Source organism: Herpailurus yagouaroundi, unplaced genomic scaffold (genome assembly GCF_014898765.1).
Source record: "Herpailurus yagouaroundi ecotype Mexico unplaced genomic scaffold, PumYag 198, whole genome shotgun sequence".
Lineage (NCBI taxonomy): Eukaryota > Metazoa > Chordata > Mammalia > Carnivora > Felidae > Herpailurus > Herpailurus yagouaroundi.
In genome coordinates this window covers 26,915,510-26,939,237 of record NW_024412429.1, presented here as the reverse complement: position 1 = coordinate 26,939,237, position 23,728 = coordinate 26,915,510, and the positions used below count along the sequence as shown (strand labels likewise).

General features: G+C 39.9%; 1 protein-coding gene across 2 annotated transcripts in view; it reads right to left on the bottom strand.

Moving 5' to 3' along the window:
- Positions 1-1,277: 1,277 nt before the first annotated feature.
- The window catches only part of TXLNB (taxilin beta), a 53,463-nt gene continuing 31,012 nt past the window's right edge, over positions 1,278-23,728 (bottom strand). For both annotated transcript variants that reach the window (XM_040449026.1, XM_040449027.1), the window contains exons 7-10: positions 22,737-22,811; positions 16,088-16,180; positions 5,908-6,003; positions 1,278-4,678 (exon numbers count right to left, since the gene is read on the bottom strand). In XM_040449026.1, the coding sequence (XP_040304960.1) occupies positions 3,878-4,678; positions 5,908-6,003; positions 16,088-16,180; positions 22,737-22,811 (1,065 nt within the window). In that variant the 3' untranslated portion in view covers positions 1,278-3,877. The remainder of the gene's footprint in view (positions 4,679-5,907; positions 6,004-16,087; positions 16,181-22,736; positions 22,812-23,728) is intronic.

Here is a 23,728-nt window from a genome sequence, read left to right as displayed (position 1 = left end):
CTAGTTCTCTTCTCCAAGCATACTAGGAAATGCTTTGTTCAAGAAGCCTCTCCTGGTTGAAGATAGACTGGGAAGAGAGAATAAGTGAAAGGCAGAATAGTTGGGCCTCTTTGGCTCCTACTAGGGAGAATTCTTGGAGTAGTTAGAAGGACTGGGTGGAAATGTCAATCAACTGATGAATGGATAAAGAAATTGTGGTTTATATACACAATGGAGTACTACGTGGCAATGAGAAAGAATGAAATATGGCCCTTTGTAGCAACATGGATGGAACTGGAGAGTGTCATGCTAAGCGAAATAAGCCATACAGAGAAAGACAGATACCATATGGTTTCACTCTTATGTGGATCCTGAGAAACTAACAGAAACCCATGGGGGAGGGGAAGGAAAAAAAAAAAAAAAGAGGTTAGAGTGGAAGAGAGCCAAAGCATAAGAGACTCTTAAAAACTGAGAGGGGCGCCTGGGTGGCGCAGTCGGTTAAGCGTCCGACTTCAGCCAGGTCACGATCTCGCGGTCCGTGAGTTCGAACCCCGCGTCAGGCTCTGGGCTGATGGCTCGGAGCCTGGAGCCTGTTTCCGATTCTGTGTCTCCCTCTCTCTCTGCCCCTCCCCCATTCATGCTCTGTCTCTCTCTGTCCCAAAAATAAAAAAATAAAAACGTTGAAAAAAAATTAAAAAAAAAAAGAAAAAAAACTGAGAACAAACTGAGAGTTGATGGGGGGTGGGAGGGAGGGGAGGGTGGGTGATGGGAATTGAGGAGGGCACCTTTTGGGATGAGCACTGGGTGTTGTATGGAAACCAATTTGACAATAAACTTCATATATTGAAAAAAAAAAAAAAAGAAGGGCTGGGTGGAGGTAAAATAAGCTGACACGTTCTACATCTGCCCCCTTACTCCTCAGAGTGTTTCTGAAAGCTCCCATGGCAGAGAAACCTTTGGAAATGGTCTCATTGGAGACTGGCACTGAAGAGAGACATTGGTCATGGGATAATTGTGCCAGAAGCTGAGGACTGGGCAGGGGAGCCGGGGTTTTGCCTTCTCATTAGTTCCAGGCAATCGTGTTCTGTCTCTTTCCCTTGTTTCCCTCCTTCTCTCTCTCACACACACCACACACACACACACACACACGCACGCACACACACACACGCACACCCAAGATGTTCACAGTGTTCATTATACGTACATTCTACTCAGAGACCAGAAATTTAACGAACAACGAAATAAAACCATAATCTTTGTTAGGTATTATTGAAACATAGAAGTAACAAAAGTAAGCATGTGGGAAGAGAAGTAACTTTAATAGATACATAAATTATAGTTATTTAATTAAGAAAACACAAACAATACTGGTGTATCTGGAAAAGTAGACTTGGCATCTCTAGAAATAGTTACACGAACTTGATAAAGAACAGAAATTCCTTACTCTTTCAGGTCGTATGAATTATTGTGATAATTAGCAAGGCCGAATTCTAACACAGACTATAATAAAACATTCTTTGAATATTAAAATAATCCTTCCAAAGTCTAAATTAAGCTTTGCAAATTTTAGGTAAGGTGTTGTATTGAAATTCTGCCCAAGATATACACAGTAGTGAGTAATGTGTTGCTGTGAAAGCTTTTTGGATGAAAAAAATGAACTTTGGGTATTAGAATACTTGATTTACCAGATTTTGGCTCCTCTCCTGCCTGTTTCTCTTGCTAAACATTCAGACTGAGACTTTACTATGATTATCTAATCTTACTCCATTCTTGGAAGTTTACCTTCTGTAAACAGAAGGAGACCCTCCTGGATTGTTATGGTGAGTATTTAGCTCTGAATTAAATGAATGTTTAAATCTCTAAGATTTCCAGTAATGTTGAATTTGGCTGGATAGTCTGTGGTTATAATATTGCAAGCCTTCAAAAATACATGGAAAAAAATAAATAAAAATACATTGGTTCTTCAATAGGGATATGCTTTTTCTCCTGATTAGCATTTCGTTATTACCCTCACTGTCGACTTCAAACAAATTTTATGCAGTTTACAATTCTTGTAGCATATGGTTGCTGCCTACAAGCATTTTGTGTTCCTTGGCAGACAGCCACATGCAACACTGAAGAATGATTTTCTGGATGAATAGTAGAGAATCTTGCTTTTATCCATTTTTCTACTTGAATTCAACTTTTGAGGTAGGGCTGGGTTAGACCTTTTTTTTTTTTTTTTCCTTTTCTCCCTCCTCTCCCTTTCCCCGTTCCTTCCCTCCCTTCCTTCCTATTTCTTTGTTCCAGTCTCCCTTTACCAGATTTACTGGATTTACCGGGTTTTGGTAAATCTGGTAGAGTAATTTATGCTGTCAGTTGTATTAGAGGTTCTTGTCCAATAATAATGTAATACTCCTGTAGACCATCTAACTTTTGCCTCCTGCTTGCTAAATCCTCACCTGTTTTTCAAGCCATTTGTACTTCTGGTTGTAAAGAATTCCCCAAAGCAGATAATATATTGTTTGGTGCACCTCATCACTCATCTTGAGACCCTATGTGGACTTCTGTCTTGTAAAAATAATAGCTTTTACTTATCAGTTATTGAGATGAGGATGGGGTCTAATTTCCTGTAAAGGGTGTGAAGGTTGGAAAAAATGTGAAGATGCTCTGAGAATATAGATTGAGGCAGTGACAGCAAGAAATGGTGGGAAACCCTCTGGAGAGAGCAGAAGATGACAGCGAGAGAACTGAGGACGTGGCCGGGCCAGGCGAACATTCCTTTTCAAGACTTCCATAGCACAAGAGCCAGGGGACGAGAGCATAGCCTCGTATCAGTCCCCGGGCACTCAATCCCTCCATGCCCTTGCTTGCTCTCCCACTTCCCACCCTTTCCTTGCAGGTAGCCATGAGCGGGCTGCCCCACCACGTGGGGTGGCAAGGCAATGGGCCGAGCTGTGTTGGAGAGGCCACTGGCAGAGATGAGCCATCGAGGGCTGTGATTGTTCCCCTATTGTGTCTATTGCCCCTTGTGGCACCTTTGTGTCTATGTGTTCTGCAGACTTAGAATCTAACCCAACTGCTGTTCTATCTTTGGACCAACTGATTGAATTTATTGACTTACCATTTGGTTACTTGTTTTTGCCCTACATTACATGGCCTAAATGCTCATATTTTGAACCTACTTCTGATTCATAGAGCATTAATCTACTGTCATCCCAAGCAAGTAAGAGATAATTTTTTTGATTACTGTCTAAATATTTTGCATGAGAGAATTCCAAAGAGGGATGAAATGTATGTGTAATATATATTAGTATATAATATATTTGTATATATATACACACACATATATAATACACACACGTACATATAGGTGCATAAACTCGGATAGGTATATATTCGCACACATACGTATACATTCACACATGTATACATATATATACACATCTACACATATGCACATATTATGTAAATGTTGCTTAAATGAAACCTGGACATCCATAATTTACTATAGAACTTATTAAAATATATAGGGAAATAAATAACAATCACTTTTTATGCATTTACATATTGTAGGAGAAGTCTTTAAACACCAAATCCTACTGTTGATTAAAAAATTGAAATAAATACCATCTCAGTGGAAAATTCGTATGAATTTGCTATTTGTATGTTTTGTTGCCATTTGGGAAAATTGTACTGTCAACCAACGTTAAATAGAAAAGCTCCAAATCAGTTATAAATTGAGAACAAATAGCACAGGCTGAATGTGCTCTGCATAACATTTAAAAATGTCTTGATTCTAATTAAGTCTCTTCCCTTAGACATCCCTGGCCCTTAATGCCTCTTTCAGAAGACAATCTGTCACGATGAAGACGTGAAGCTGGGAAGGCACTAAGCTCGGAAGGCACCACGACGAGGCTTAGTCTACTCCTTCCAGGTTGGTGTCAGCCACCTGGGGCAGCTGGGGCTCCACCGAGACCCCTGTTGGTGGTCTCAATGCTGCTGCTTCCAGTGGGGGTGGCTGCCTACTGGGCCCACATCCGAGCTCCCCAACTAGAATTTGCTCACCTGCTGTGGGTGGTGGAGCAGGACCCTTTGCCTCCATCACTGGTAGGGAAGCCTCTGCCGGGGACTGTGGCGCCTGACTCGAAGCTTCTGCCTCTGGCTTCTGGGGCTGCTGATCAGCCTGGGCTGCTGGAAGGAGACCCTGGTCTTGGGCCTCTGCTGCCGACCCCGCAGGGGGATTGCTGGGCCTGGGGGGCGGTTCTGCCCCATTGCCTCCTTCGGCCTCAGCCTGAGGAGTTGGGGGAGGCAGGGAAATCTCTGAGTGGTGGCATAAAGGGCTCAGAGGGGCTTGTTCTAGCTCCTTGAGGGCCGAGTCACCAACCCCTTGAGGACTGCCGGATTCTGGTGGGATTTCTTTGGGCTGCTCGAAGGTCGGCTCCGGATGACGGATGACCATGAAGGCTGTGGCCAGATTTTTCACAGCATTGTGAACACTGTCGGCTTCCTCTGCATCAACCTCGCCGCCCACAGAAACGGCAGACTCTAGCTCCTCGTCGTCGGAGGTGTGCTGACTTTGGTCATCTTTTTCAGGCATTTTTGCTTCTCTGATTTTTTTGTAGAGCTCGTTTCTCTCTTCTTGTAAAGCTCGACAGAGGTTCTCCAGCCTCCCAATTTTCATCACGAAGCACTCATATTCCTTGGCTCTCAATGCTTTCTGTGAGTTGAAAACACACACACGTAAAACACCAGAGCAAAATTGCCAGGATGCCCTCTGGAGACAAGCAAAACCATTTGCCCAGGAATTTGTCTGCCAGACTCTGGAGCCACCGCAGACTGGTGGCTGAACAGACCCCTGGTCAGGGGGAATCACTTCCGTTTTTTTGCCTTGTGGGTGAGACCCTGGTAGAATTTTAATCCCTGTAGCCTTTTCTGTGGGAAAGAAAGATGGCAAAGCATCTCTCTGCTTCAGTCCAAGGCCTCCGGAATCTTAAAGTAGATGCATTTTCTGCTTTTAAGTCTTCCAATGGCACAATGGATGCGATGGACTGGGACCTGGCTGTCAGCAGAGCCTTATCTAGTCTGTAGATAAACTGCTGTATGCTAATCTGGCAACTGTTTGATTTATGTCAGTGAATAATAAGCCCATCTCTTTGGAATTGGTTGCTATTTGGGATGAATTGCTAGAACAGTAATTATAACGACAGAAACTCCCCACACACTAATTCATGATGCTGCCTGCTCAAACTGTTCAGTTCTTCTCCATTTCTGCGGAAATGTTGGTGTGTTTGTGCATGAAATCGTTCCTAATCGTCTCACTCCTTGCCCCCACCTTTGTGCCACTCTGTACCCTTTGAGGGTTTTTCTGTTGCTCGTGCACATGGGGAGACCTTCACCTGTAAGCTCTGCCTCTCAGGTCAAGGGCTATATATCTTTGCCTTTATTGTCTCAACACCTACAGAGCCTGACATAGTATCAGTAATTAAATGCCTGTTGGAAGAATTAGACAATACATCTCCATACCTGTCTATACAGTAGTACATACCCTGGGTGCTGGGGCTGGTGTCTTCTCTCAGTATGTTCAGATTAACTCATTAATTTATTCTGCACCTGCTCTGTGCTAGGCACTGGGGAAATTCAAAGACAAGTAAGACACTTGTCTTTCCTTTACGGAATGAAGTTGCGCAGGCATGATGCTGATTTGGCATCAGCTGTGGACTCAGCACGTAGGCATGTGACTCAGGGTCACAAAGCTCTCTGTGAGTCTGGATCCAATTCTCTTTTGCTCTAAATATTTTTATTACAATTTCACATATCACACCTCAGAAAAAAAAAATCAACTCTTTTTCCAAGATAATAATTCGCACTATTAGGTTATAATTACTTTCGGAATATGAATATTTGGACTAGGTAGGGGAAAATAAGCTAGCGGCTAGGCTTCCTTACCTCTTCAATCATGTCCAACAGAGCTTTGTTACAGTTCTCAAACCGGGCTTTCCACGTGGCTGTGTCCTTCTCCAACTTCTTCATTTTCTTGGTTGTCTACAGAAATTAGAGTATTTTAATGTTAATCCTGAAAACTTAACATATCAAAAAAACTACTAGTTCCATATGTGATGCCAAGAAAAGTCTCTTTGTCACTAGCTGCTGAAACAAACAGAAGTTTGATGTCACGGAATGAAGACTGAGTGGGAAGAGTCCTATTTATTCCTGAATCATCTAGGTTCGTGGTGAACAAACTTACTTGCACCAATTCAGGAAAAAGGAAACTACTTAGAGTTACCCTGTTTTATCATTGCTTATTCTTTAAAGTAAAAGTAGCTTTATTTAGTCCCAAGAATAAGCTTGCAATTTAGATTCTTTACTGAATAGAAACTGCAAGCGAGAAAGCTGGTCTGGCTTTTTAGCCATTAACATATTGGGACTATCTGGGCACATCTGAGAAGTAGCTACACAAAGCTACAGCTTTCTATTTTCTCAGTCTACATTTTTTTTTAAAAAAAGTTTTAATTTAAAGACTAGCTAGTTATCATACAGTGTAGTATTAGTTTCAGGTGTTCCATATAGTGACTCAACACTTCCGTGCATCACTGGTACTCTTCACAAGTGCACTGCCTAGTCCTCATCGTCTCTTTAACCCATCCCCCCATCCACCTCCCCTCTGGTAACCATCAGTTTGCTCTCTATAGTTGAGTCTGTTTCTTGGTTTGCCTCTCTCTCTCTTTTTTTCCCCTTTGCTCGTTTGTTTTCTTTCTTAAATGTGACATATGAGTGAAATCATATGGTATTTGTCTTTGATTGACTTCTTTCACTTAGCATAATACTCTCTCGATCCATCCATGTCATCGCAAATGGCAAGATCTCATTCTTTTTTATGGCGGGTAATATGATATTCATATATATATGTATATATACATGTATGTGTATATATACACACCACATCTTTACTCATTTGTCAGTCAGTGGACACTTGGGCTGTTTTCCATTATTTGGCTGTTGTAGATAATGCTGCTATAAACATTGGGGTGCATGTATCCCTTTGAATCAGTACTTCTTACTTTTGTATTCTTTGGGTGAATACCTTGTAGTGCGGTTGCTGGATCATACGGTAGTTCTACTTTTAACTTTTTGAGGAACCTCCAGACTGTTTTCTACAGTGGCTACACCAGTTTTCATTCCCACCAACAGTGCAAGAGGGATCCCCTTTCTCCACATCCTCGCCAACACATATTTCTTGTGTTGTCGATTTTAGCCATTTTCACGGGTACGAGGTGATACCTCACTGCAGTTTTGATTTGGATTTTCCTTATAATGAGTGATATTGAGCATGTTTTCATGTGTCTGTTGTCCATCTGTATGTCTTCTGTAGAAAAATGTCTGTTCATGTCTTCTGCCCACTTTTAATTGGATTATTCATTTTTTTGAGTGTTGAGTTTGATAAGTTCCTTATATATTTTGTATACTAACCCTTTATCAGATATGTCATTTGCAAATATCTTCTCCTATTCCATAGGTTGCCTTTTAGTTTTGTTGATTGTTTCCTTTGCAGAAGCTTTTTATTTTGATGTAGTTCCAATAGTTTATTTTTGCTTTTGTTTCCCTTGCCTCAGGAAACATACTTAAGAAGTTGTCACAGTCAGTATCAAAAAGTTACTGCCTGTGTTCTCTTCAAGAATTTTTATGGTTTCAGGTCTCACATTTAGGTCTTTAACCCATTTTGAAGTTATTTTTGTGTATGGTTTAAGAAAGTGGTCCAGCTTCATTCTTCTGCATGTTGCTGTTCAGTTTTCCCAACACCATTTGTTGAAGAGACATTCTTTTTCCCATTGGATATTCTTCCCTGCTTTGTTGAAGATGAATTGACCATATAGTTGTGGGTTTATTTCTGGGTTCTCTATTCTGCTCTGTTGATCTATGTGTGTGTTTTGTGCCAGTACCATACTTTTTTTTTTTTTTTTTGATTACTATAGCTTTGTAATAGAACTTCGAGTCCAGAAATGTGATACCTCCAGCTTTGTTTTTCTTTTTCAAGGTTGTTTTGGTTATTCAGGGACTTTTTTGGTTCCAGACACATTTTAGGATTGCTTGTTCCAGCTCTGTGAAAAATGCTGTTGGTATTTTGATAGGGATTGCATTAAATGTGTAGATTACTTTGGATAGTATAGACATTTTAACAATATTTTTTCTTCCAATCCATGAGCATGGAATGTCTTTCTGTTCTTTGTGTCATTTTCAATGTCTTTCATCTGTGTTTTATAGTTTTTGGAGTACAGGCCTTTTACCTCTTTGGTTACCTTTGGTTACCTCTTTGGTTAGGTTTATTCCTAGGTATCATTGCTTCTGTTTCTGTTCTGCAATTGTAAATGGATCCTTAGTTTTTTTTCTGCTGCTTCATTATTGGTGTATAGAAATGCAACAGATTTCTGTATGTTGATTTTGTATCCTGTGACTTTAATGAATTTGTCATTTCTAGACATGTACAGAGCATCATGTCATCTGCAAATAGTGAAAGTTTTACTTCTTCCTTGCCAATTTGGATCCCTTTTCTTTCTTTCTTTCTTTCTTTCTTTCTTTCTTTCTTTCTTTCTTCCTCCTTCTCCTCCTCCTCCTCCTCCTCCTCCTTCTCCTTCTCCTTCTTTTTTGTCTGATTGCTGTGGCTAAGACCTCCAGTACTATGTTGAATAAAAGTGGTGAAAGTGGACATCCCTGTCTTATTCCTGACTGTATAGGAAAAGTTCTCAGTTTTTCCCATTGAGGATGATAGTAGCTATGGGTTTTTCATATATGACCTTTAGTATGTTGAGGTATGTTCCCTTTAAATCGACTTAAAGTATTGAGTGTTTTTATCATGAATGGATATTGTACTTTGTCAAGTGCTTTTTCTGCATCTATTGAAATGATCATATACCTTCTTATCCATTCTTTTATTAATGTGATGTGTCATGGTGATTGATGTGCAAATATTGAACAACTCCTGCAACACAGGAATAAATTCCATTTGATTGTAGTGAATGATTTTTTAAATGTAATGTTGGATTTGGTTTGCTAGTGTTTTTTATTGAGAATTTTTACATCTATATTCTTCAGAGATATTGGTCTGTAGTTCCCTTTTTTAGTACTCTCTTTATCTGGTTTTGGTATCAGGGTAATGCTGGCTTCATAGAATGAATTTGGAAGTTTTCCTTCCTTTTCTATTTTTTTTGTAATAGTTTAAAAAGAATAGGTATTAACTCTTCATTAAATTTTTTGTTAATGTTTATTTATTTTTGGGAGAGAGAGAGAGAGACAGAGACAGAGACAGAGTGTGAATGGGGGAGGGGCAGAGAGAGAAGGAGACACAGAATCCAAAGCAAGCTCCAGGCACTGAGCTGTCAGCACAGATCCCTATGAAGGGCTTGAACTCACGAACTGCAAGATCATGACCTGAGCCGAAGTTGGATGCTCAACCGACTGAGCCATCCAGATACCCTTGTATTAACTCTTCTTTAACTGTTTGGTAGAATTCTCCTGTGAAGCCATCTGGTCCTGGACTTCTGTTTGTTGGGAGTTTTTTGATTACTGATTCAATTTATTTGCTGGTTATCAGTATGTTCAAGTTTTCTATTTCTTCCTGTTTCAGTTTTGGTAATTTATATATTTCTAGGAATTTATACATTTCTTCTAGGTTGTCCAATTTGTTGGCACATGGTTTTTCATAATATTCTCTTATAATTTCTGTGGTGTTAGTTGTTATTTCTCCTCTCATCTGTGATTTTATTTATTTGGGTCCTTTCTCTTTTCTTTTTTTTTTTTCTTTATATTTTCTTTTTGAGAAGTCTGAATTGAGGTTTATAAATTTTATTAAGTTTTTCAAGGAACCAGCCAGGTCCAGGTTTCATTGATCTGTTCTGTTGTGTTTTTAGTTTCCACATCACTTATTTCTGCTCTAATCTTTATTATTATTTTTTGTTTTGAAAGAAATGTGGACTGCCACAGTCAGCACCTCATTTGGATGTGTCTGGGTTCTTGGAAGCTTGACTACCCTACGTTTTCCTACAAATGGACCTAGAGAGCTTGTTTGGAAGTTCTAGCAGGGGAGCGCAGGTACTTATACACCCCTGACTAAGAAGGATGGTCTTTCTCTATCTGGACACCCACCTAACCAGCCAGATCAGTTGAATCAACCCTGGTGATCAATGGAGTGACAAATGTCTCAGCCAGATCACCCTTACATTCTCTGCTCTAATCTTTATAATTTCCTTCCTTCTGCTGATGTTAGGCTTTGTTTGCTGTTCTTTTTCTAGTTCTTCTAGGTGGAAAGTTAGGTTGTTTATTTGAGATTTTTCTTGCTTCTTGATGTAGACCTGTATTGCTATACACTTCCCTCTTAGGACCATTTTTGCTGTATCCAAAAGGTTTTGGATTGTTATATTTTTATTTTAATTTGTTTCCATGTATTTTTTAATTTCTTCTTTGATTTCCTGGTTGACCCATTCATTGTTTAGTAGCATGTTGTTTAACCTTCATGTATTTGTGGTCTTTCCAGATTTTGTCTTGTGATTGATATCTAGTTTCATAGCATTGTAGTCAGAAAAGTTGCATGGTATGACTTCAATCTTTTTGTATTTGTTGAGGCCCGTTTTATGACCTAATATGTGACATCTATTCAGAATGTTCCATGTGTGGTATAAAAGAATATGTATTCTGTTGTTTTAGGATGGAATGTTTTGAATGTATCTGTTAAGTCCATCTGGTCTAGTGTGTCATTCAAAGTCACTGTTTCCTTGTTTGTTTTCTGTTTAGATGATCTGTCTGTTGATGTAAATGGTATGTTGAAGTCCCCTACTATTATTTCATTATTATCAATTAGTTCCCTTATGTTTATTATTAATTGTTTTATATATCTGGGTGCTTCTATGTTGGGTGCATAAATATTGACAATTCTTATATCTTCTTGTTGGATTGTCCCCCTTTATTATCATAAAGTGTCTTTCTTTGTCTCTTGTTATAGTCTTTGTTTTAAAGTCTAGTTTGTCTGATATAAGTATTGCTACTTTGGCTTTCTTTTGACATCCATTTGCGTGATAAATGTTTCTTCATTACCTCACTTTCAATCTGCAGGTGTCTTTAGGTCTAAAATGAGTCTCTTGTAGGCAGAATATAGATGGGTATTTTTTTTTTTTTATCCATTATGACTCCTTATGTCTTTTGATTGGACCATTGAGTCCATATACATTCAAAGTAACTATTGATAGATATGTATTTATTGCCATTTTATTACTTATTTCGTGGTTGTTTCTGGAGATTTTCTCTGATCATTTCTTGTCTTTCTCTTTTTCATGTTTTGCTTATTTTCTTTAGTGATATATTTGGATTTTTTTCTTTGTTCTTTGCATGTTTATTAGTGATTTTTGATATATGGTTACCATAACCTCTTCTGCAAATAGCAGTCTATATGAAGATGATGTTCACTCAAGGTTGAACTCATTCTTTTTTCCTCTCCTGTCTACATTTTAGGTATATGTTTTATTTTATACCATTTAGTATGTGAGATCCTTGACTATTACAGAAATATTAATTTTTACTGCTTTTGTATTTCCTGCCTTTAAATTGTCACTTTTGGTCTCTCTTTTCTACTTGAAGGGTCCTCTTTAATATTTCTTGCAGGGCTGGTTTAGTGGTCATGAACTCCTTTAGTTTTTGTTTTTCTGAGAAACTCTTGATCTCTCCTTCTATTCTGAATGGTGGCCTTGATGGATAGAATATTTTTAGGTGCAGATTTTTCCTACTCAGTACTTTGAATATATCATTCCATTCTCTTCTGGCTTGCCAGGTTTCTATTGAGAACTTTCCGGCTAGCCTATGCGGTTTCCCTTGGAAGTTGAAGACTTCATTTGTCTTGCTGCTTTTAAGATTTTTTCTTTATCACTGTATTTTGCAGATTTAATTATAATATGTCTTGGTGTTGGCATGCTTTTATTGATTTTGATGGGAATTCTCTGTGTCTCTTGGATCTGGATATCTGTTTCCTTCCCCAGATTAAGGAGGTCTTCAGCTATTATTTTTTCAAATAAATTTCCTGCCCCCCCCCCCCCCCGTTTTTTCTCTCTTCTTCTTCTGGCACTCCTATAATATGAGTGTGATTACATTTGATGGAGTCACTGACTTCCCGAATTCTATTCTGGTGTTACATAATTCTTCCTATTGTCTTTTGTTCAGCTTCATTACTATCCATTACTTTGTCTTCTAGGTCACTTCTTTCCAGCTTCTAGGTCTTTCCACTTCTAGGTCTCCTTCTTTCCAGCCTGCTCTTTACTGCATCTAGCCTGTTTCAGATCTCGTTTGTCTCATTCTTCATCTCTGATTGATTCTTTTTAAACTCTTTTATCTCTGTGGTAAGGGTCTCACTGATGTCTTCCATTCTTTTCTCAAGCCCAGTGAGTATTCTTATGATTGTTGCTTTAAATTCTCCATCAGACATGTTACTTGTATCTGTTTCACTGAGATCTCTGGCTGTGACCTTATCTTGTTCTTTCATTTTGGAGAAATTCCTCTGTCTTCACATTTTGTCTAAGTCTCTATCTTCTTCTCTGGGTTAGAAAATCCAGTTAGGTCTCCTGCTCCTGAAAGAAGCAGGAGCTTCTTTATGAAGAAGAGGTCATGTAGTGCTGAGACCCTGGCGCTTCAAGGAAGTGTCTCCAGTGTGTGCTATGTGAGCTCCGCTGTTGTGTTTTGGTTGCTCTGTCCTTCAGGCCAGTCATCTGCAGAGGCTCCCCCTTACCTGCTGTGGGCAGTGTTTGGTCCCTGGTGTGAATGTGGTCAGTTTTAACTAAGTGTGTTCTTGTCTGCTTGTGAAGTGAGACCTGACCACCTCCACCAGAACTGAAGCCCTACAGAACTCTCTGGTCAGAAGATGTTGTGCAGGCAGGGATTTGTGCTGGTCTTTGAGGGGAGGGACCTGCCATGCTGAGACTGAGGCAAGTGTGATTGAGAAGAGCAGTTCCACTGGGGTGCAGGGAGGGGATGTGTGGGGCTTGGTGTAAGCAAGTTAGGCAGCCAGTGTCCCTGCTGTGCTGCTTCTTGCAGGTGGCTCTGTGTATATGCTGAGGGGCAGGGGAGGGAAATGGTGTTGGCCACCTCCTTTGTTCCTAGAGACATGTCTCCATGAATGCTGCCTCTCAGAGACACACTCTGAGAAGAGGGAATAATTTCCCTACGGTGTTCCCCAGGCTCTCTTCAGATAGTTGTTTCCACATTGTCTGCCACAGGTTTTTTGTATACCTTCTCTCCAGGAGCAGTATAGTACCCTCCAGGTCTATCCTATCCAAGCCTACTGACCTTTAAAACTCCAGGCTTTAAGACCTGCTGGTTGCAAGAACTTCCAAAATTCAGCCCCTTTCATTTTCCAAGCCAATGGCTTTGGGGAAATGTTCTCCTTGTGTATTTCCCTGTGTACTTCTCTCTCTCTCTCTCTCTCTCTCTCTCTCTCTCACTCTTCTCCAAGACCACAGCTTCTTTTCCTCCATAGCAGCTGTGATCTATTTCTCCCCCAAACGATGGCTTTGCATTTATTACCATCTTTGATTTGGCCTCTTCTCTCCCTTTAGTTGTGGAGTGCATTCTACCAGTTTTCAGGTCAATTTCTGCGGTATTTAGGATGATTTGATAGTTGTATTTGTGGGAAAGGTGAGCCTAGGGTCCTCCTACTCCACTGCCATCTTCCTGCTCCCTCTCAATCTTCACATTTGTAGAGTGTGGTGGGAGTCACAGAATGTGATTACACACATCATTCATTTCATCTTTGAAACAGTCCCATAAGGAAGGTTCTGTTTTCACCTCCACTCTCACTGAGGAAACTGACGCTCAGAGAGGTGGAAGAATATTCAGGCGAGTTAGCAGAAGAGTGGAACTAGAGTTATTTCATTGCATTTAATGCAATGTGTGAAGAGCGTCTGCTGGTCATCAGTGGGGAGTTGGGTGTAGAGGGAACAGAAGTGGATAAAATGCAGCTCATCTTTTTTGAAACTGAAACGGTTGGATCTCTGCTCTGCTTGGATGCAGCAAAGGACAGCAGTGTAATCATCAGGTTGTGTTCCCCTGGATGAGCCATACCTGGGCCCTTGCTGCTTTGTGCCATGCTGCCTGAGGCTGAGTACACTTGGAGGCAGGAGGTTGGGCCCGGGCTAAGCCCCTGGGCTTTATGGAGAAGCTAGGTGAGCCTTGAATGGTTTTTAATTTTGATCATTTGTTAACCAAGTTTAGTAGTTTTAGTTTAAAAGTCATCAACCCCTTTAAGGATTTGATGGGACCATACTCAAAGAAATGCAATATGCACATCATTTTTTTTGCTGGTTTTTTTTTTTTTTTTTTTTTTTGCTAATTGTGAGTCAACTTTAAAAGTCTATAAATAAACCCCAGATTTAAAACTCCTATTCTAATATTTATTCCAATCTTAAAACTATGTAATTTTGAAATAAATAAAAACACTTCTCTTGCTCTAATATTTATTCCAATCTTAACACTCTATAATGAAGAGAGGTTTTTAAAAATGGATAGATCAATCCCAGAGTGAGAAAGCTATAACTTCTAACAAGTGTTGACCTACTTATGTTTGTTCACTGAATTGTGAAATTTATCATATAATTTTAAGAAAGTGGTTTTAAAAGGATCCTTTTTGCACTTAAAAAAGGTTAATGCTGGGGTGCCTGGGTGGCTCAGTCGGTTAAGCGTCTGACTTCGGCTCAGGTCATGATCTCGCAGACCGTGAGTTCCAGCCCCGCGTCGGGCTCTGGACTGACAGCTCAGAGCCTGGAGCCTGTTTCTGATTCTGTGTCTCCCTCTCTCTCTGACCCTCCCCCGTTCCTGCTCTGTCTCTCCCTGTCTCAAAAATAAATAAACATTAAAAAAAATTTAAAAAAAGGGGCGCCTGGGTGGCGCAGTCGGTTAAGCGTCCGACTTCAGCCAGGTCACGATCTCGCCGTCCGTGAGTTCGAGCCCCGCATCGGGCTCTGGGCTGATGGCTCAGAGACTGGAGCCTGTTCCGATTCTGTATCTCCCTCTCTCTCTGCCCCTCCCCCGTTCATGCTGTGTCTCTCTCTGTCCCAAAAATAAATAAACGTTGAAAAAAAAAATTAAAAAAAGAAATTAAAAAAAAAAAAGGTTAATGCCTATGCCCATTAAGAAGCACAATTCTGATGGTGATTTTGTTTTGGGAAAACACTGGATTAAATAAATTTTGAACATATGTCCAATAATATTTAGCACCTTATATTTGTAAAAGAGTGTAAGAAAGTTTAAAATCCTTTAAAAATATATTAATATGGGGCGCCTGAGTGGTTTAGTTGGCTGAGCGTCCGACTTCCGCTCAGGTCATGATCTCGTGGTTTGTGAGTTCGAGACCCACTTTGGGCTCTGTGCTGACATCTTAGAGCCTGGAGCCTGCTTCAGATTCTGTCTCCCTCTCTCTGCCCCTCCCCTGCTCACGCTCTGTCTCTCTCTGTCTGTCAAAAATGAATAAACATTAAAAAACATGTATTTGAACTTTACAATCTGTGTATTAGGCAAGGGAAATAGTATGTTAATTTATAGATAAGAAAAATAAAATTGGAGGGACGTTAAGTGGATCGTCTAGTACTACATGAGGAGAAGAACACACCCAGAATTTGAATTTAGGCTTCCTTTTTCTCATTCAAGGCTCTGTCAATTATATCATACTACATATATTCTCTTCGAAGAAGGATTATATGAAATGGTATTTTCTACTCTAAACTTCTTCTGTTGCACATTTGTATGAAAGTTGTTTTTTTAATCTTTAGAAATTAGATTTTTAAAAATTTCAGTATAAACAGCATAATGTTAAATTGCTAGCTTTTGTCTTTTTTTTCTTAGCTCTCCATGGACTAGAAAAGGAAAATATTTTTTTCTCAGAGTGAAAATAGATCCTGGTGTTTTTTGGACTCTTCCTAAGATTAATTCACCAGATAATTACCAATAAAAAAACACAGCCCAAATCTTATTTGCATGTATAAATGTTTCATTACTTCATGAAATGCACCAAAGGATTTTAACGTGACAGAAATGAACTCAAAGGAGAATTGCCTGTCAAAATAGAAAATGTCAGTATTTTGTGGGGGTAACTACTACTCACTTTATCCATTTCCTGTTTGAAAGTGGCAAACACCTCATTGCTTTTTGTCAGTGTGTTCTGGAACTCTTCAAACCTTCCGGAATAGAGAGTAAGCTGTAAATAAGGGGAAAAGCACATCTATTTTAGAGCTGCTTTAAGCATGCTTCCAGAACAAAACAACATGGCATCGCTCATTATTTGAGAAGAAAGTTGATTTAAAGGAATCCTCAACACAATGTTAACAATGTGTTCTGTTCTTTTGTTTACTGTGACATCAACCTAAGTCAGTGAGTATGATTGAAGTACGTCTTTAAAGAAAAAATGAAATAAGAAAATGTGTCCTCACCATTTCATTACAGCCTAACTTTTCCCAACACACTTTTACTGAGCACCGAACATACACATTGACTCTATGTGCAAAGCATTGAACATGTGGCTACTGTTTCTGAGAGACATGCACACGTGATGGGAAGGTAATCTCAAAGACAACTTGATGATGGGACAGGGAATACTACAAAGTGCCAAGTCTGTTCAGGATGGTGTCAGTCAGAGAAGGAAGTGAGCATGGCAGGGGACCACGTAAGCCATGTTTTTGTGGAGACGGCGAACCTTGAACTTGGTCTTGAAAGAAGTGAGAATGTAGAGAAATGAAAAGAAGTGGTAGAAAAGGTGGACCCGACATGGGTGGCTGCAATCATACCCATTTCAGTCCATTTGGTTTTGTAGGTTTAGAAGACAGTGTTATAGCCAATAGCAGTTAAATGTCCCTGTTCATCAAAATCAGTTTATTATATGAATTTTCTACAGATGGAAAGAATGAGTCTCGAGGAAGGAATGCCTTTTCTAATATGCACACAGTATAAAACATCGTATGGGTTAGCATTGGCAAGCGTGTGGTTCACTTCAGGAGTACTTTCTACCTCTATATCCTTATTCCAAGGAATAAGGTAATTTGAAGTAGGAATAAAGCAGGACAGGGAAGGAGAGTGTGTTAAGTACTTGATTGCTAGAGACAGCAATACACTAATTCAATCTTGCTTTAAAAAATGATTTTAGAATAGCATGCTATGAGTGGAGATTTAATATGGATGACACATGTTAGGAAAGCCTCCATTTTCAAATGAGTATTTGGTACTGTTGAATGCTGGAGCAAACCCCAGCTCCTCAAATGGGCACCAAATGACTAGCTGGTGGTACCTGGGACACTGTCTTTTTGAAAGAGAAAAACTACTAACTGGAAGCCGGTAGACTGGAGAGTTCCCAGTCTTGGGGGTGAGAGGTAGAGAGTATGGGAATCAGACTACCCCTAGAACCCAGAAAATCTGCTGATCGAGAAGGGGTCATTCTCAAATGTTGTAGAATAGCAGAGATTTCACTGCAGTAAACAAGAACAACGGAATGATAATGTAAAACCTTTCTGTAGGATAGATTTTCCAAAGAAAAGTGAAACAACATCTGAGTATCGTTTTGAAATCACATGTTGGTTCCATGCATATGTGACAGAGCTTGGGGGCAACTCTGGTGGCCTACATTTTTTTTCTCATGATTCCTTGGCACACAGATGAAAGAAGACTGAATAAAAGGGCACCAGGGAGTTCATGGCCAGGAAGGTGTAGTAGGGTTTTACACACACACACACACACACACACACACACACACACACACTGCATAAGACAATCCTTAGTCATTATGTGCAACGCACTCTTGACATATTCTGTTTAGTTCTGTTTCACTTTTTTTGAAGTAGTGGCCGGGATCCACTGAATTGATTTCAGGGCCCTTGAGTAGGTCAAGTCCTTAATCTGAGGATAAACTTCTACTGGACTGGCTATCTATACTACTGCACATAATCTAGTGGTCCAGGGTGAGGACAGCTACTCCCAGCTGATCCTCTCCACCTTCATTTGCATTCTGGGTTACATATCCTGTGAAGTTGCTTTTTCTTACTTCCTCTCCTTTCTTTTCCCCACTTCTCAGGAATTCCTGCAGAGTTACGGGAGGGTGGCAGATACTACCGTCCCTGGAGCAGGTCCTCTCAAAGCCACTCACGCAGCCGGGTCATTGCAGGCTGCAGACAGGCAGAGCAGGAGTGGGCGCGTGCACAGCCCATCTTGCTGGCACAACCTTGACAGTATCAGCAGGAGCAACCGTGCCCACCTCGGCCAGCTTCTCCCCTTCCTTTGGGCAAAAATGGTCTTTTGGGTGTATACATCGGGCAGGTTTTGTTTCCTTTCCTCATGTTTTCTTGTGGCATGGGGGAAGGCAGACACACCCAGAGGGCCAGGAGGAAGTGTCTCATTTCATTACCACTTCTTCTGGCCTTTTTCTAGTGACTGTTTTTTGTTTTTGTTTTTTTTTTCTTCTCTCCACTGTTGTTCTTTCTTTTTAATTGGGGCAAATACATGTAATGTAAGAGTTACCATCTCAACTATTTTAAATGTACAGTTCGGTATTGTTAACTGCGTCCACACTGTCGTGTAACCAATCTCCAGAACCCTTTCATCTTGCAAAACTGCAAGTCTCTACCCATGAAACAGTAACTCCACATTTCCCCTTCTAAGTACTGTTTTTCATACTCAGCCTTTCTTCCTATTTGACCTCTTTGTGGCAGGTGGCAAAACCTGTGTGGATTATGCTTGTCTCAGGTAAACAACTCTAAAACTCTTTACTTGTGCTAACTCAAAATGGACACTTCTTGTTTACTTTGTGGATATTTGTTTGGTATATGTTCCCTCTCACTATCACGCTGACATGATGCATGTTTGGTTTCATGTGTCATATTCCTGCTCTTATTTTGGTATTTCAGAGAAGCATGGAAGGGACATCCAGAGGTCATCCACAGCACTCCTGCCAGAGGCAGAAATAGAAACGGACTGTTCTAGGGTGAGTCACCACAACAGTTGCTGCAACATTTTCACTGTTATGTGGGTGAGCGACTCATACGTTCTTTTAATGGGGCACCAAATTTTAATTACAAACGTTCACAGCATACAGGAAACAAAAGCATGTCCAGGAATTGTCTTAGCGAACTTGTGGTATTTGATTTGGGAACACGTCCAATTATAATAGCAGTTGCAGAGTAATGTCCTCTCATCCTAGATACGTAAGGTGAGGACTTCCGGTTTAAAGGCTGTGATTGCTGTCCTTAATTTACCAAAAAAAGGAAGGAAGGAAAGAAAGAAAGAAAGAAAGAAAGAAAGAAAGAAAGAAAGAAAGAAAGAAAAAAGAAAAAAAGAAAGGAAAAAGAAAGAAAGAGAGAAAAAAGAAAAAACTAAATAAAGCCAAACCAAATTTACTCAATGATCTTTCCCCTTGGGCAGTGTTTTTGCGGCTGCGTGGCTGCGTTGGTATTGCTGACTTTCCACATCCACCATCTTCATCCTTATCGATCCAGTGAACACTCTATTTGTAGTGGCAGTTGTATTCCATTGATCATTTCTGACATTTACTCCGTTGCCATGGTTTGTATAATTGAAAGCCAGACATCTCTTTGCTAAGTGAGACTCATGCCCTAACCTGGCAAGCTGTTGTCTTATGGCTGAAGGTGACTTCATCTAGTTAAACGTAATCTGTCCTTGATATTTCCTTAGCTCAGAATGTGGAAATGGGGACTTGAGCCCTCTTGCCTCCTACCACCCCACTCCTTTAAAGCAGTTCTAAACCCGAAGGAAGGGTTCAAGTGCTCTGCAATCAAATCTGTGATTGATTTTGTTTTTCAAGGTCTAAAGGTTTTAAAGCTACAACATCGACAGTTTTCAAGAGGAATTTTTAAACATTTTTATACATAGGGTTTGGGGGCTACTATATTCTTCTTGAAGTCATTGTTGAATTTTTGAAAAGTGCCTTGAAGACAGGAGACAAAGGGGTGTCCTTGCAGAGAGAGCCACACGCCACAGAAAACAAGGCAATGGAGGAAAAGGCGGGGTTAGCCCAGCTTAGGCCACACTGCTTCTGCTCTGGAAGCTGTCTACATTCAGGAACTAGAGCTGCACAAGGTCTCGAGATCATCTTTTCCGGGGGTTCATAAACTTTTTTGTAACCAAAGACTCCTTTTGTCTCATATATCTCTACGTAGATCCTCACCTATGAAATAATAGTAATGTTAGCTCATACACTAATTGTTAGCATTTTTATTAGTAGTATTATCACTGTGTTTAATTAGGTAGGGACTTTTGATTCTCTTATGGATTAGTCTATCTCCAGCACCTAGAACCTTGTCTAGCACTGAGTAGGTGCTCAATAAATATTGGTTGAATTAATTATGCTAATTATGGGCCAGGTATGGGGCTAAGTGCTTTGCATGCATAACTTGAAGGCAAACTGCATATCTTACATATTCATGAACTCATTTTCCTTTTATAAACTTAACCAAACATGTGAATAACTGCCATATAGCTGCTGAGTGAGAACTGATATGTCAAAAACAACTATATCTTATTTTCTTTTATCATCTTTTATTTTTATTTTTAGAGAGTGTGTGTGAGTGGGGAAGAGGTACAGAGGGGGAGATAGAATCCAAAGAAGGCTCCATGCATAGTGTGGAGCCTGATGCGGGGCTCAATCCCACGACTCTGGGATCATGACCTCAGCTGAAATCAAAACTTGGGCGCTCAACTGACCGAGCCACCCTAGCACCCCCCAAAACAACTATATTTTAAATAGTAGCTGCTGTTATGCTGTTATGTTTTGGAAATACTGAAAAGTAATGAGCCTCCCAGAGGTTAGAGAACTCCAACTTGGGATCATGGGTGCATTACAGTATTCTTATTTTACAGGCAAAGAAATTTAGGTTTAGGGAGATTTCGATGAATTACACAAGGTCAGACAAATTCTGAGCAGAAGAGCCAGGACCCTGACCCTGGTCTCTGGACTCTGTCAATATCAAGGAATGAATGAGGAACATTGGCAAGTCTAAAAACTCCTGGTAGATGCTTTTTCAAATTTGGGGTGTGGCATTGGATCATACCCTTATGTTTCATTCCACAGGTCATTTAAAGCCTAGATTCTGATGCCAGCTGAATGAATGACTCTCTAACCCCATGTCTAATGGTATTAATCTACTCTTCTCAAGTTCATTATCACCATTTATCGAGAGGAGTAGAGATTGCTTGTCATAGATGATATGAACAATGAATAGCTTCAAATATTGCCTCTTGTACCCCTCAAGGCTCTGTGCTGAGAATAGTACAGAGATAGGGCCAGGAGTCCTGCCTCAATTCTCTGGAGTCTCTTCAAGACTGTGAGGTCCTTTCCCCCTGCCTGCCTCTGTTTAGAGAGTGGCCGCTGCCTACCGCCTACCCCACAACCATGATGTGATGGTTCTGGGATTCCCTAAAGGATGACCTTGAGTTTGTAACTCTAGATTTTAGTTTTTTAATTCTAGACCTGCTGATTTTATTAACAGTAAGAAACATGGTTCAAATCTCTATGTAATTAGTATTTACAAATGATTTTGATATGTTATTTTATGTTATTGAGGGAAAACAATTTATCAATACATTCGGGACACACACTGGAAAAACTGTGCATTAGGAAGGTGAGCTATGAAAATGCGATCTGCATTTTTGTCTGCAGTGGTATAATTTGTGATTTTATTACCCACAAATAAATTTATTTGTGAGTGTCTTATCTTTTCTCATATGCTTTGTAAAAAATGAACAAGTATTCATACAAGCAAGTTTTCAATGAACTTGTTCATTCGTATAATGAACAAAGTTTTTGTTTTTGGTTTTGTTTTTACAGTGGACAAGTGTATAGCAGTCAGCACATAAACATTTACAAGTGAATTATCCAAATCTTAAATTAACAGCTGCCCAGCTCGCCAGGCTTCTGGTTTCCTCACTTTCTGTGAATTTGCTCTACGTGACTTTATAGTGTCTTTAGCATTGGCTCATTTCTCCAAGCAGGGGCGCTAGTGTCTCTCTCTGGCTCAGACCTAGGATGCCTAACCCAGAACCCGACAGGCAACTTTTGCCAGAAGGGGGAGAGCCCCAAGGGCAAGGGAGGGATGGATAGAGTCATCTGTTGCACGAGGCTTTTTATCTTTGAGTCTGAAATATGAATTCTTGTAGTCTAATCAAAACACACACATGACATCACAAAGCCAGATCAAAACTATTCCCTACTTGTCCATCATCCCTAGTCATTTATCACTGACAAGGCCAACCTCCGATAGCACAAGAACTTTGGTGCTGACTTTATCTTCCTCATTTCTTTTGATTATAAATAATATCAAATAGGTAAGGATACTTTCAGTATTGAGAGTTCTAGATGGTGCATGTGATCCGTTCACATTTTTTTCTTACTTTAATAGGATCACGGGGAGGAGAGAGAGAGAGAGAAAGATGACGTATTATGAACAGATAGGCAGGAACCAGGACACCAACTCATTCCGATTGCCCGTCGGGGGCCCTCATTCGTATGTCAGCAAACCTTTTGACTCGATTTTGTTGTAGCGGACCATTTATTTTTCTCAGGTATAATGTGGTGCCTTTATTTTTACTTTAAAATAATAAATTTGAAGTTATTCTTCATTTCTAACTCCTGCTCCCCTCGCCCCCGCCACATGTTAAGGCCTGGTGGAGAGTACCTTTGGTTCATAGCCTGTTAATGTGGCAACAAGGAGAGCACACCCCATGCATGGTTGTCCCCCCGCAGCCCCCCATTTCACCTGAGCCTGCAGGACTGTCTCTTGTTCCTTCAACACTTTGGCTTGAAGTTTCCACTCTGCTGCCTGGTTCAGCAACTGTGAGAAGAGAGAACACGTGGAAAGATTGTCAGATTGCTCTTTACGTTACCATTTGGTTATAATTTGTGGATGAAATGGAATAACTTGCTAATTAACCCTCTTAAGTAGTTTTTTGGGAGCTTGGCAAAGTATCTAAGAAAGCTAAGAAAACAGCGTCTAAAAAGTTGGATTCTCAACTAAAGATTTGTGGTTCTTAGGGATAAAAGAGAAAAATAATCTTCAACTCAAGCATAAATCACACAAAATTTAACCTCCCACCAAATTCTGGAAAAGTCTAGCAATCCTGTTCAGTCATCATTCAGTCCCTGCTTGAACATTTCCAGAACCCCCCCTCCCCCTGCCAGATCATTATTGTGAGCATTTGTTGCTTTATGTTGAACTCAAGGTTATTCTCCTAGACCACAGTTCTCCACCATAGCATGCACCAGTGTCTCTTAAGGAGCATGTTAAAATGCAGATCCCTCTCAAAGAATGTAAGTTAGGAAGTATAGGTGTGATTCAAGTCTGTAGTTAGAGCAAATAAACAAGATGGTTTGGGATTTGGTGGTCCATGGATTATATTTTGAGAAACACTGAGTTACAAACTTGACCTATTATTCCAAATCTTGTATAAGATTTACAAAAGAAGTCTCATTCCTCTTCCACGAGGCAGCCTTTCAAATACAACCAAGGCTCTCATATCAAAGATAATCAGAACTGGAAGCTGACAGGTTAAATTGAAAATGTTGTTCTAGACATAAATATGACATACACATATGTAAAACATGTTATTTGAACTTAAGATATATGTTTACTTATTGATTTTTATATAAAGCTATGGTCTTTGTTTTGGGTATGGGTCTTCTTTCTTTTTAAGTAAGTAAGTAATTTATTTATTTATTTATTTATTTATTTATTTATTTATTTATTTATTT